Source organism: Hemicordylus capensis, chromosome 6, assembly GCF_027244095.1.
Source record: "Hemicordylus capensis ecotype Gifberg chromosome 6, rHemCap1.1.pri, whole genome shotgun sequence".
NCBI classification, from domain to species: Eukaryota; Metazoa; Chordata; class Lepidosauria; order Squamata; family Cordylidae; genus Hemicordylus; species Hemicordylus capensis.
The window spans coordinates 121,976,895-121,990,804 of record NC_069662.1 but is presented as its reverse complement, the minus strand read 5'-3'; the positions used below and the strand labels follow the sequence as shown (position 1 = coordinate 121,990,804).

The following is a 13,910-nucleotide window of genomic DNA, read 5'->3' as shown; positions in this document are numbered from 1 at the left end:
AAACTGGCACCTGTTCTGTAAGAATTTTGTCAATCAAATGGTTACTGCTTATAGCAAGTTCTGTACTGGGTACATATTTGATGCAGAACAGTAGCCCTTACACATAAGCCTCATTTGCATGTAACACAGCACTGTGGGTCCATGACCTGCTACCCACCTCTACTCTCCCATCCGAATTTGGATGTAACGCAGAGCTCCCTCTCAGTAGTCAGCAAGACTGCAGAGAGGAGTGGAACCTCACCGCCTGGGCTTCCTTTTTGACTGAAGGACAGCCCCAGCAGCCAATAGCACCTGGAGCGAAGGAGCAGCTTCCTCCCTCTACCTCCAGTTGCCAAACAGCAAGACTACGGTGCCACGTTCAGACATAACGCTGGCACTGCTAAACTGGAGGTACAGGCATTGAAACTCACTACAAACCGAAGGCAGAAATTGCAGTCTGGGAAGGGAAACCACGGGTCCATTTTCCGTCAGAACTGCAACTGTACTGATTTGACGTACACAAATTATAAATGGATGTTTCATGCTACATCCAAATGCTTCCATTTTGTGAAAACAGTTGCCATACTTTATTCAACAGGTATAACTGGGGAAGTTATATGGATTAGGCTGAGGTTTTGTACAGGCTTGGCAACTACAGCCAGTAGGCAATGGATAACAAATACAGCCTTTAGATCGTACCTTCATTTAGAGTTTAAGCAGCAATTATAGAAAACCAATGAAATATCATTGCTGGCAGAATCATGATTCAAATGGAATTTGATGATTTCCTTTCCTCATCTGGAGGGGGTGATGGTGCAGCTAATCAGAAATGAAGATAAAGATAGTAGGCAATAGAAAAACACAAGAGCTTTTCTTTCAGGCAGCTCAAAACTCTCTTCTGCTTCAGAAGCCAAGGAAAAGGTGAAGGACAATAACTCAAGAGCCCTAGTCGGACATTAAGGCTATGCATATGATTGCCCCCGGGGCAGGGAGGGTGGTAGAGGAGGGGAAGCAGGGACAAACCTACCTTCTCCCCAGACAATTGATGTCCATTAGTTAGAAGTGCAGGTTGTACACCCACACAATCTACGCTGCTCCAGCTCTGCAGGCCGGAACAATGCCTCCTGGCCTCTGGATATCCCACAATGTACCGTGTGACAAGCGCGGTGCATTGGGGGGAATTCCCCAATTTGGGAGCTCTAGGTCTGGGAGCTCTAGGTTCCCTAGAGTTGGGAGCTCTAGGTTCCCAACTGTGTATGCTTTGGCTGCAAGCATACACATGACCTCTATGCCAGAGTTAAGGCTGCGCTCATGCATTTAACCCTGGCTAAAGGCCGGGGTTAAAAGTTGTGTTAGGCAGGGCAGGAGTGCTGGGATTGCTCCCGGTCCCAGCACTCCACACAAGCAGCCTAACCCAGGCTGGGCTGCCCTAGCCTGGGTTAGGCTGCTCATCAGAATAGCCTCACCGTGTTGTGCAAGTGGGCACAGATGTACCCAAGTGTACACTCAGGCATGTTTTTGTGTGAATCATTGTACCTGCATTCATTTTAAAAGTGGACATAGCAATAGCAATAGCAATAGCAATAGCACTTACATTCATTTTAAAAGTGGACATAGCAATAGCAATAGCAATAGCACTTACATTTATATACCGCTTTATAGCCAGAGCTCTCTAAGCGGTTTACAATGATTTAGCATATTGCCCCCAACATTCTGGGTACTCATTTTACCGACCTCGGAAGGATGGAAGGCTGAGTCAACCTTGAGCCCCTGGAGAGAATCGAACTTGTAACCTTCTGGTTACAGGGCGGCAAACTTCTGGTTACAGGCCGGCAATTTTACCACTGTGCCACCAGTGGCTCTTTTACCACTGCGCCACCAGTGGCTATTCACATAACATGTGAATAACGTATACCTACGTACAGATCTGTTCCTGTGTATACTTGGATGCATGTTCAGCATAATGTCTGAAAAGGGTTTAGATTATGCTATTATCTGTGGTGGCATATCTATGTGTCATGCAGGAAATCCATTTGTTGTGTCACTCGAATCTATGCAGATTTATATCAAGCAGTAGTGGTCCTACTAGAAGCACCCAAGAACATCAGAAGGCACCAAGAGGCCATTTAGAACAAACTCTGCTGTAAGTAGCCATTCAGCTACCAGCATTCCATACATCAGTCTATACAATCCAAAGTACAGAGAGTCATAAGCCAAGAGCAGGCACACTGCAGTAAACTAAGCAAAGTAATCCAAGCTATTTGCTGCAGCCACAAAGGTGTACACACACACACACACACACACACACACACACAGAGCAAATACTCCCCCCACCCTCAAAAAACCCAAACCAAAGCCACAATGAGGGCCATCAGCCAGTCTGGCCTGAAAGAACATTCCTTCGCAACCCAAGTACAGCAATGAGTCAGACCCTGAGTAAGACCCATCCACTCCCAAAGATATCATGCATGTCTCAGTGCCTTTCTAAATGGATGAAAGCCAATGACCTTTTCAGCTGGATCCTGAAAGAATGCCATGAAGTCCAACAGGTCATTTCTATTTTTGGGCTGGTACACAAAACTGGTTTTTTTCTTCTTTTTAAAATGTGAGATTTTATAACAGTGTCCTAAGGACTTATTTATAAATGATCTATAAGTAGGGATAAACAGCAAGGTGGCCAAATTTGCAGATGATACCAAACTATTTCAGATAGTGAAATCCAAAACACATTGTGAGGACCTCCAAAAGAATCTCTCCAAACTGGGGGAGTAGGCAACAAAATGGCAAATGTGCTTCAATGTTGGCAAGTGTATAGTGATGCACATTGGGACAAAAAACTCCAACTTCAAGTATACGTTGACGGGATCTGAGCTATCGGTGACTGAGCAGGAGAGGGATCTTGGGGTCGTGGTGGACAGCTCATTGAAAGTGTCGACTCAATGTGCGGCAGCTGTGAAAAAGGCCAATTCTATGCTAGGGATCATTCGGAAGGGGATTGAAAATAAAACTGTTATTATTATAATGCCCTTATACAAAACTCTGGTGCGGCCACACCTGGAGTACTGTGTACAATTCTGGTCACCACATCTAAAAAAGATTGTAGAACTGGAAAAGGTGTGGAAGAGGGCAACCAAGATGATCAGGGGCCTAGAGCACCTTTCTTATGAGGTACAACACCTGGGGCTATTTAGTTTAGAAAAAAGACGATTGCGGGCAGACATGATAGAGGTCTATAAAATCATGCATGGTGTGGATAAAGTGGATAGAGAGAAATTCTTCTCCCTCTCAGATAACACTAGAACCAGGTGTCATCCCATGAAATTGATTGCCAGGAAATTTAGGGCCAGCAGACGGAGGTACTTTTTCACACAATGCATAATCAACTTGTGGAATTCTCTGCCACAAGATGTAGTGACAGCCAACAACCTGGATGGCTTTAAGAGGGTTTTGGATAACTTCATGGAGGAGATGTGTATCAATAGCTACTAGTTGGAGGGCTATAGGCCACCTCCAGCCTCAAAGGCAGTATGCCTCTGAGTACCAGTTGCAGGGGAGTAACAGCAGGAGGGAGGGCATGCCCTCAACCTTTGCCTGTAGGTTTCTGGCAACATCTGTTGGGCCACTGTGTGAAACAGGATGCTGGACTAGATGGGCCTTGGGCCTGATCCAGCTGGGCTGTTCTTATGTTCTTACGACTCTGAGTCATGAAACCAAATATCCAACTTCCCCTCCCCACTTCCTCTTCCTCCTTAACTCTCATGATAGGCATGCAGAGAGAATGAATTTTTCCTTTAGTTACTGTCCCTGTTTGAGCTCCGACCCTGCAGCCTCAGCTCTCCGCTGCAATTAGTTATAGTGACTGCAAGTTGTGTGTGTGTGTGTGTGTGTGTGTGTGTTTGTGTTTGTGTTTGTGTGTGTGTGTGTGTGTGTGATGGATGGATAAAAGTACTGGATTCCTCCCCTTTTTGTTCTTCCAGTGTTAGTCTCCATTTTGTCTCTCCAGATGGCTGTTTGTTTTGGTATCTCTCTTCAGCCATGAGCTACAGCTGAAATAAGCTTCAGGCTCTTGCACATTTAGCAATAGCAATAGCAATAGCACTTACATTTATATACCGCTTTATAGCCGGAGCTCTCTAAGCGGTTTACAATGATTTAGCATATTGCCCCCCAACATTCTGGGTACTCATTTTACCGACCTCGGAAGGATGGAAGGCTGAGTCAACCTTGAGCCCCTGGTCAGGATCGAACTTGTAACCTTCTGGTTACAGGGCGGCAGTTTTACCACTGCGCCACCAGGGGCTCGTCAAAAACATTTGTTTGTAACCTTTTCTTTAAATAAATCCTTGTAGTTCTTCAAACCTAATGAACTGTCTCAAGACCTCTTGCTTTGCTGCTTTCTCACCAGACTGGTTTTGCTCGGCTATTTGGGTACTCAACTGTCATTCTTCCCCTACAGTCCCATGGATGTATAAAATAAGTCATCCTGGTTCATTCCAAGAGATGCACTCAGAGGTTGGTCAGTAGAACGTTCCTTATCAGAAACAAGTGTTTACATGTCTGCTACCTACCCTGTCTTTTGGGGCAGCAGTTATTTAGCAGAGATTTATATGTCTTTCCTTTGCTTCATGGTGTGCTGGGAAGAGATGGAGACTTGTTTTAAGTTGTGCATTGCCATGAATCAGTAGCTTCAGGTATTTCTTGAACATCACACTTTTTGATGGTTGCTCTGTATGAAAACTTTCTATAAAACGTCCAGAATGTGTGTTATAAACTGGCTTAGGAAATCCAATAAAGTTGCAAGCTTTGGCAGGTTTCTAAGCCAGATTTATAGTCTAGTGAAATATGGAATTTCCATCATCCTTCGTTTTCTAATCCTCCCAATGACCTTTTTGTATGTGAAAGTTTATCATCTCCTTCACACAAAAAGGAAAAAAGCAATGTTTTCAATACAACTGTTTGAAAATAAAAGGACTTGCATCCTGTTAAATATGTTTATACTTTGAACAGGTTTTATTTAATCTTGTGTGAAAGATGGTTTTATTATACATCCTCTCAATCAAATGTCCATTCTGCATCTTCTAACAGATTATTTCTGCTACAATAAGTCTATGCATTGTTTATCTCAATTTAATGTGGGTTTTCCATGCATTTTACCTGTAGCTTTTGCATGGGCACAGCTTGGAATCAATACAACCCCAGAATTTCTATATTTACAGCTCTGCTGGATTAAAGAATGGTCATATCATACACTTTTCTTTATAGCACAACAAATTGCATGGAGACAGAAATCCCACATTAAGTCTAAGACTCTGCCATCAAGACTTTCACCCCACTTTTCCTGTTGTGTTTGCCCAGTCAAGAACATTTTCTGTGTGGGTTGCTATTTTTCTGTCCGCTTCTTTGTTCCATCATAACCATGATGCTTTAGCGGGAGGTGGGGAGAGAAAAAGAAATGGTCTAAGGAGTTGACAGATAAGTGAACATTTTCAGCTATGCCAACAAACAGCGCCTTTAAAAAAAAACAACAACTCTGGCACAACCAAACACAGACACCAGGGGAAGAAAGAAAGAAAGAAAATATTTATTCTGTATGGGATCATGGGACGAAGCAGACCATACAAAGTGCTGCAAGCAACGAATAAGCTAAAATGCACAAAATATCACAGGGATACCTTGCAATGTATTTCATTTCAGTGTAGTAACCCTGCTATCTGAGCAAAAAGGCACTTTATAAAGTGGAAATTCTCTTATCTCCACTTTATTTATTGGAGATATTTAGTGGAAGGAGGAGACTGTACAACAACATCCCTTCAGTGGCTGATGCTGGTGCCTAATTAAAAAAAATATATTGTGAGCCCTTTTAGGACAGGGAACCATTGTATTTATTATTCTATGCAAACCACTTTAAGAATGGTCATCGAAAAGCAGTATATAAATATGCATGGTAGTAGTAGTGGTACTAGTAGTAGTAGTAGTAGTAGTAGTAGTGTTGAGTGGTGGGAGAAGGCAGAGATGGCACTTCACATGCTGCCTCCATCTCCTCCCTTCTCTAGCTGCTCACCACTTCTGGGAATGCAGGGATGGGATTAAGCTGGCACTGACTAGAAGCTTGGCCCGTGGTGATACTAGTGAACCTTCCCTGTAGTGTTCCATGCCTTTTGGAACTTCCTACCCCTGATCTCTGGTTAATTCTCTTTCTACTATATTTTAAGCCAAAACTGAAGACCTTGTTCCAGTAGGTCTACCCTGAGGTCTTATAATCAGTCTTCTTCTGCCTTAGTGTGTTTTAATAACAACTATTTTTCATGGCTGTGCCTACTGTGATTGCTTTTATTGCTGCAATGTTGCTGTTTTATTGTTGTTTTATTATTATTTTAATTTGTTGTTGGAAGATGCCATGAGTTCATGTTGTGAAAACTGGTGGGATGGAGATATAGATATAGATATAGATATAGATATAGATATAGATATAGATATAGATATAGATATAGATATAGATATAGATATAGATAACAAACAAATCAATAATTAAAATAAAGATCCAGAAGCTCAACTTTGCACAGACAAGATCTGCTCTATTCCCCCCCCCCATGTCACCCAGTGCCATAGATGCAGGAAATATGTGTGGAGCATTTCCTGACATTCCTAGTGTCTTGCATGTACATTCAAGTCATGTGGATGCTATTTATTGGAGCTCATGAAAAAGAGGCCTATCAACAGTTCTAAGCCGTGATACCCTAATGGAAGCTCCATTTCCAGAGTTAGTCTGCCTCTGAAGGGCTGGGAACCAAAAAGAGGGGGTGGGTCTCCCATTCACGTGCTTCTTGAGGCATCTCTGTGTCCACTGTTGGAAACAGAAAGCTGGGTTAGATTGATCTTGGTCTGACCCAGCAAAGCAGTCATTATGCTTGCTAGGGCTAATGCATTTCCAAACTGAACTGAGGTACCAAGAGGCACCTTTCAAAATGGTGATTCTATCATAGTTAGCAGGGCAAAAGGAACTGGCCCTATCCAACTCTATCCCTCCAGTGGCTGTTGTTGGTGTTTATTTTTAGATTGTGAGCCTGGAGACAGGGAACTATATCTATCTATCTATCTATCTATCTAGACTGCTTTGGAAACTTTTGTTGAAAAGCAGTATATAAGTGGTGGTCGTAGTAGTAGTAGTAGTAGTAGTAGTAGTAGTAGTAGTAGTCTCTTTCTGTTCTTCTAGAAAATATGACACATGCATTGCTCTAGCTGGTGCTATGAAAGGCTAATGAGGACATTAAAAAGGTGCTGCCTAATAGATTTCAGATCTGTTTTCTTGCTGCTCTGTGCTCAGCAGAAAGACAAGAGAGTCTTTTCCCCCTTCTTCTTTTAAAAATCTGATAATTGAAAACCTATCTTGTTCTTACAGAACGGTTTTGCTGTTGTAAGGCCCCCAGGCCATCATGCTGAAGAATCAGCAGCCATGTAAGTACCGGGGAATATTGCCCATCTTGGAGCGCTAGGGTTACTGGCAATCACCTGCATTGTACGTGTCTCTCAGGAGCTCTAATTGTTAGCAGATGACTGAAAAGGCTTTCGAGGTACTCCCAGAAGCAGATTTATCGTCTCAAAGATCATACGGCTTTTTAAACACAAACACACACACACACACACACACACACACCCTGAACGTTATTTATAACTGTTTTCCTGACTGATGTGCTTTGTAAAATTTCTGTTCTTCTCTATTCCACAGGGGGTTCTGCTTTTTTAATTCGGTTGCAATTACTGCCAAATACTTGAGAGACAAGCTAAATATAGGCAAGATATTGATTGTAGATCTGGTAGGTATTCTTGGCTAGCATCGTCGTTTCAATGCATCTAGATAAAAGGGGGGAGAAAAGGGGATTTGTATTTTTTTTAATATGTCAGGCTTTCCTGCCTTTAATACTTACAAGTAATAAAGGTGTGTGTTTTTCCTCTTAATTTGGGAACTCATTAAATCCAGGATGGCAGGACTGAAACCATAAACATGTATGTTTCACTTTAATGGTGTTAACTGCAATTTTAATGAGAAGAAGGCGCAGATCAGGGTGACTTTTATGGTCCTTAAATGAATTGATACTTCCACTGTTAAAATGACCCAACAAGTACCCAAGTTTACTTTTCCCTGCAGAATAAAAATTTGAAATAGTTAAATGATGTGGCTTTGGTAACCAGTCTGGCTTTTCTTCTTAAGCTGATAATAACTTGGCTAGTTGTGCAGCACAGACATGATTGAAACAAATCTACAAGACTGGGGTTTTCTAAGAAGTTTACAAATCACGTGTGCCAGCACGGGATGGTTTTTTCTTGCAGGACAACTAATTTAATAACCCACAAACAAGTCGACCTCAATGGATTAGATTTATCTTTGACTGCATACTAGAGTTTCAAACAAATGGTTTGCTCGAATGCAGTTGTCATTTGGCCGGTTGTCTCTGCATTCTGCTCATGAATAATGAATGGAGCTTTGCCTCCTATTTAAGGACCAACTTCATACACAGCCTTAAGGAAAAGCAGGAGGTTGATTTATGAGCTCCATTTTTGTTTTGCCTACACGTTGGGAGGAGGTGTAATAAGTTGTCTGAAAAAGCATAGACAGGAAATGAACCCTGGCATCCAAACCTAACCTGTTACATATGCATTTAATTAATTTCTGCAGGTGATAAACGATTTAAAGATAAAATATGTTTAAGGGCTTTTTTTTAAAAAAAAAGCTGCGGCTTAATGTTTAAATCTTATTCATATCAGCACTCATAATTAAATCTTATTATAAAGTCATGGCTTGAACATCTATCACTCTTTTGCAGTGAAACCTGTAGTATAAGGTGCTAATGGTTTATATCTGATTGTAATCATTTAGAACTGGTTTCAAATATATGTCATCTACTTAACCCTATACTATGAAAATACACACTTAGGCAGGAAAAGCAACTCAAGTAATTTTCTGCAGTGTTAGGCAGTTGAGAGGGTGATCTGACGGTGGCCAGTGTGCTGGGTAGCTGTTACACTAGGGTGACTGGCAACGCCTGACATCCTGACTAATGAAGGATATGCTGGGAGACCTCATGCAACTCCTCCAGCCTCCCTGTACGTACTGTTGCACAAGAGCCCTTAGAATTTGGCACATTGCCCATGCTCCGGAAGCACTCTGTAAGTTCAGAAATACATCACTGAGGGTCAGCAGTGTGCTTCTGATCTTCCAGAGTGGAGGCAGTGTGTTCCATACTCTAAGGGCTTTTGCACACATGCAGACATGCAGGAAGACGGGGGGAGTTGCATGGGGGCTCCTGGTATGCCCCCACATTCTCTCTAAGCATGCACACTTCATTGGTCATGATGTTCTCCAATAGCCACTGCCATTCACTATAGTCCAGGCCTGTACAACATAAGGCCCTGCGACCAGATCCAGCCCATAGGGACTGTTCGGCTTGCCTGCAGGTAGGCAACCATCCTGCAGGACCATCCTGCAGCAACCCTTTTAAATCCAGAAGGCAGCAAGAGAGTGGCCGCCAGTAGCCAAGCAGCTGGGGCTTGTTTTCTGCCTCTCTAGCACAGGGCCGTTCCCGGCTACAAGGCAAATCTTCCTTTTGGGTGTTTTACGGGCCACAGTGATTTAGAGTTGGCAAAGAGCTGGCATCAGGACTAGAACTCAAGCCTCCCACTCCACATCTTCTTTACCACATAGACACAGGAGAAGATTTCACAATGGGGTCTTTGCAACCCCCAGAGGCCCAGCCTGTCACATGCCACCTTTCCTCCCCCGCCCCCCCATACAAAGCACTCAATAAGAATATAGATCAGAAGTAAGGGATCTAACATGAAACTATAATCTAGGGGGTAGGCAATCTTGGCACTCCAGCTATTGTTGAACTGCAACTCCCACCATTCCCAACCATAACCAATTCTGGCTGGAGATGCTGGAAGTGGTAGTTCGACCATTGCTGGAGTGCCAAGGTTGCCTACCCCTGCCGTAGACCAATGGAATAGCACAAGATCTCTACTCAAGAGACCCCAAATTCAGTCCCTAGCCGTGGTCCCACAGAGGAAAGTGCTGACAACAGACATGCCACACACATACCTGGGGCCTCTGTTTGGTCATAGGAAGGCACACACTTGCTGTGATCAAACATAGAGATTTGTACAAGGATCAATGCTCTCATCTAGGTAACTGTCTGACCCAATCATTTTTCAAGATGCAGCATGCTTTGCACCATCTCTTCCATCCCTTCCAACCACATAGCTCCCATGTTATTTTGGTTGATTGCCAATATCTGCTAGGTTCTCCCCCCCTTATCTCCTGCAGACTCTGATATCAGATATCCCCTACCTCCTTTTCTTCCCTCTTCTTGGCAGAAACACAGCTTGGTTTATTATCACATCAGCAGTGACCACAGAGTCAGCAGTACACTCACCATTGGGACCATCCCCCTGTCTCTTGCTCATGTTTTAAGAGGCAAAGTCCTGTCTGAGATTCAAGTCCCCAGACCTGCTAGTATTGTCGTGGTGAACTACCCTCCCTTCTGGTGTGTATGTCCAACCAGGAAGGCAGCAGAGTAGCAACTCTGGCGATTTTCATGATTATGAGCACAATTTTGATTTGCTGTGCTACGTTCATCTCATTGTTTAGTTGTATAGGCTCATGGCACGCAACAGTGGATTTAAATAGATAAACAAAATCTATAAAAACCTATTAAACCAAGCAAAGAGGCACCTTTTAGAAGTGGCAGCTCTCTTATGCTTATTATTATTTTTTATTATTATTTACATTGTATATCCCGCTCTTCCTCCAAGGAGCCCAAAGTGGTGTATTACATTCTTAAGTTTCTCCTCACAACAACCCTGTGAAGTAGGTTAGGCTGAGAGAGATGTGAATGGCCCAGAGTCACCCAGCAAGTATCATGGCTGAATGGGGATTTAAACTCAGGTCTCCCCGGTCCTAGTCCAGCACTTTAACCACTACACCACACCATGCTTAGCAGAGCGAGAGCGATTGTGCCTGTTTAATGGTGCACAGTGTGCCAACCAGTGGCTGTTGCTGGTGTCTCTTTTTAGACTGTGACAGGGAATCATCTCCTACTTCCTTTTGCCGTATAAGTCATGTTGTGACCCCCTTTTTTGGTTCAAAAGCAGTGTACAAATCTTCTAAATTAAAAGGAGTAATAAACAGATATTGAGCCAGACCCTGTATGATGAGGAAAATTACTTAAAGTAGTACCATTGAAATTAAAAGGACATGTTGGGCACCCAGCCAATGAAGGAACCACTCATCAACTGAGAAGGGGTGGGCGTCGGGCAGTGTGGCCATGCTCCAATGCCATCCATGGCCCCTGCACCAACGGAGACACCACTTGTCGCCCTCGCAGCTGTTAAATGGTTTGTTCACTGTTTGGCTGCCTGGCTGGCTGACCGCGGTGGGTAGGCTGGGATGGCCCCTGGACCCTGATGGCCCAGGGACATTTGCCCCCTGCTGCCTCCCACCAGTCCATAGTGACTACAGCACTGCCTTAAAACAACCTTGATCATGTGAGCTAGCCTATTGTTGCCTACTTTTTCTGAAGGGCACGGGAGGTTGGCTGGGGTGGTGGCAGGCAGACCAGGTCCCAGCAAGGAAAAGCATCACTTCCCCACAGGGGATGCTGGGACTTCTAGTTCTCATCCAGTACTGATGAGAAAAGGATGCTCCATTAGGGACCGGAGCGCCCACTGACACAACTGACACCTTCACAAGAGACGTTTCATTGTGCCTTGGAGCAGGGGGAAAGAGGAGGCAGCCCACACAAACTTCTGGGTGGAAGAGAAGGTGGAAGTGGAGGCCGTGGAGGCGGCAGATTTTCAGTGCTCTGTGAGTGCATCAGTCACTCTCAAAGCCTCTGAGGTTTGCTCATGACTGCTTGGAATAGATAGAAATCAGTGAGCCCTTTTCTGACTGGTCAGAAAGATGCTTGTGCATCCCTCCTAACTTTTCTTGTTTATTTAAAGTCATCTATAGCATTGAACCACATACTGAGGAGATTCTCATGATTAGCAAAAAACAGGCTAAGGGAGCTGAGCCCGCTTTTTGCTGATCGTCTGCTGCCACGGGAGCCTTGCGGCTCCTGGCAGCAAACTCCAAATTCCCCCTCCCCTTAGCCGAGGTTAGTGGAGCAAGTGCTCTGCTGACCCTGTCTTTTGGATCGTGTATTGCCGTGGCGCAGCTCCGTGCCGTGGCAACACATGAGGAGACCCCTGCCGGGAGGCTGAAACAAGCCTCCTGACCCTGGGGGTCTTTCCAGGATGCCCTGAGAGCTTGCGCAGGGCATCCTGGAACTTCTGGGGGCTGCACGGTTCCCAATCCCCGCAGACCCCACCGGCTGCATGACGGAGCCGGCAGTCATGGGGGCAGCCAATCCGGCTGCCCAGAGCTGCTTTCCTGCTCATTGGCGGGGAGAGCGGGCTAAGCCCACTCTCCCCACAAACCCTTTCCCAGCGAGTCTCACTGATCGTGAGACTCGCCTCACTGTTTTAATTTGTCACTGTATAAATGGATATGAATGCCTACTAGCACTTTGCATTCAAGGTGATGTGGACAAGAGTGCTTGCCTTGTACACAACACAGTTGCTTTATACTTCAAGGGCAGGTGATGCAGAAAGGCAAAGATATACCTCCATATTACAGCACTGCATCCAAGTCTAGTTGCATTATGGACTAACATATTGGGAAGGCAGGTGGGGTGAATGCCATCTCCCACACTAGCTGGATGGGTATGGTGACATTTTAACTGGGAAATGCACAACATGAATGATGGAAATGCACATTAACTGAAGAAGTGAAGATGTAAATGGTAATCAAAGGAAACCTTTTTACATTAATGGTCGGATTCACATGATCACAAGGATCCTGATTAAAAAGTTAATCAGGATCATTGGGCCCTGTGAAAGTGATGGCGAGAACCCAGAATTTCAGGGCAATCTTGGTCAAACCACTCCACTTCACCAGCATAGATAGATAACCAGGATCTATCCTAGTTAAATGCTGGTTAACTGGAGCAGTTTGACCAGGATTGCTCTGACATATAGAGGCGATTCTCATGACCGCCAAAAAGCAGGCTAAGGGAGACTAGCCCGCTTTTTGGGCCATTGTGTGCTGCAACAGGAGCCCCCTGGCAGCAAACCCCGCTAATTCCCCCTCCCCTTAGCCCAGGTGAGTGGAGCGAGTGCTCGGCTAACCCGGGTTTTTTGGTAATGTGTTGCCACGCTGTGGCAACACATGAGGAGACCCATGGCTGAGAGGCTACAAGCAGTCTCCCGGGCTTGGGGGTCTCTCCAGGATGCCCTGTGCAAGTGCATGGGGCATCCTGGAACTTCTGGGGGGCCGCACAGCCCCCGATCCCCACAGCCCCGATCATCTCCATGATGGAGCAGGCAGTCGTGTGAGTGGTCGATCTGGCTGCCATGGGCTGCTCTGGTGATCGTCTGTGGGCTGCAACCTCCCTAGAGGCGAGTCTCACTGATCGTGAGACTCGCCTCTCTGTGTTCTCACAACCAGCTCAACAGGGCTCACTAATCCTGATTAACTTTTTAACCAGGATCTTTGTGACCGTGTGAACTCAGCTTATATATGTTTGGGGCCTTGGTGGCTCCTAAGTCATTTCTGTTGCACCTCTGACCTACAATTATCTTTAACTAGCATCTAGGGAGCAAGCAGCAGCAGCAACAACAACAACAACAAAACTGCATTCTGATTCCTTTTGCCTTAAGCCCACTTTTTAATTTATATTGGCTGACCTTTTGCCATTGCCTACATTGTTTAGAAATTGTTCCAAAGTTGTAAGAATTGACTTTTTAAAGATTTGGTGACGAGCTTACAATAATGACCTGACCACAGCCAGCCTACATTTGGCTTCATTATTCTAGGAAATCTTTGAATGACATACTGT

General features: G+C 44.6%; 1 protein-coding gene across 33 annotated transcripts in view; it reads left to right on the top strand.

The window, feature by feature from the left end:
• HDAC9 (histone deacetylase 9) overlaps window positions 1–13,910 on the top strand; it is a 670,023-nt gene that overhangs the window by 509,581 nt on the left and 146,532 nt on the right. For 31 of the 33 annotated variants that reach the window (XR_008309711.1, XR_008309710.1, XR_008309709.1 and 28 more), the window contains 2 exons: window positions 7,379–7,434; window positions 7,706–7,793. Coding sequence is in view for 28 of the 33 variants with exons in the window: in XM_053261002.1 (XP_053116977.1) it covers window positions 7,379–7,434; window positions 7,706–7,793 (144 nt within the window). In the remaining 5 variants the exon portion in view is untranslated. The remainder of the gene's footprint in view (window positions 1–7,378; window positions 7,435–7,705; window positions 7,794–13,910) is intronic. The other 2 variants (XR_008309713.1, XR_008309712.1) reach the window with 1 other exon arrangement.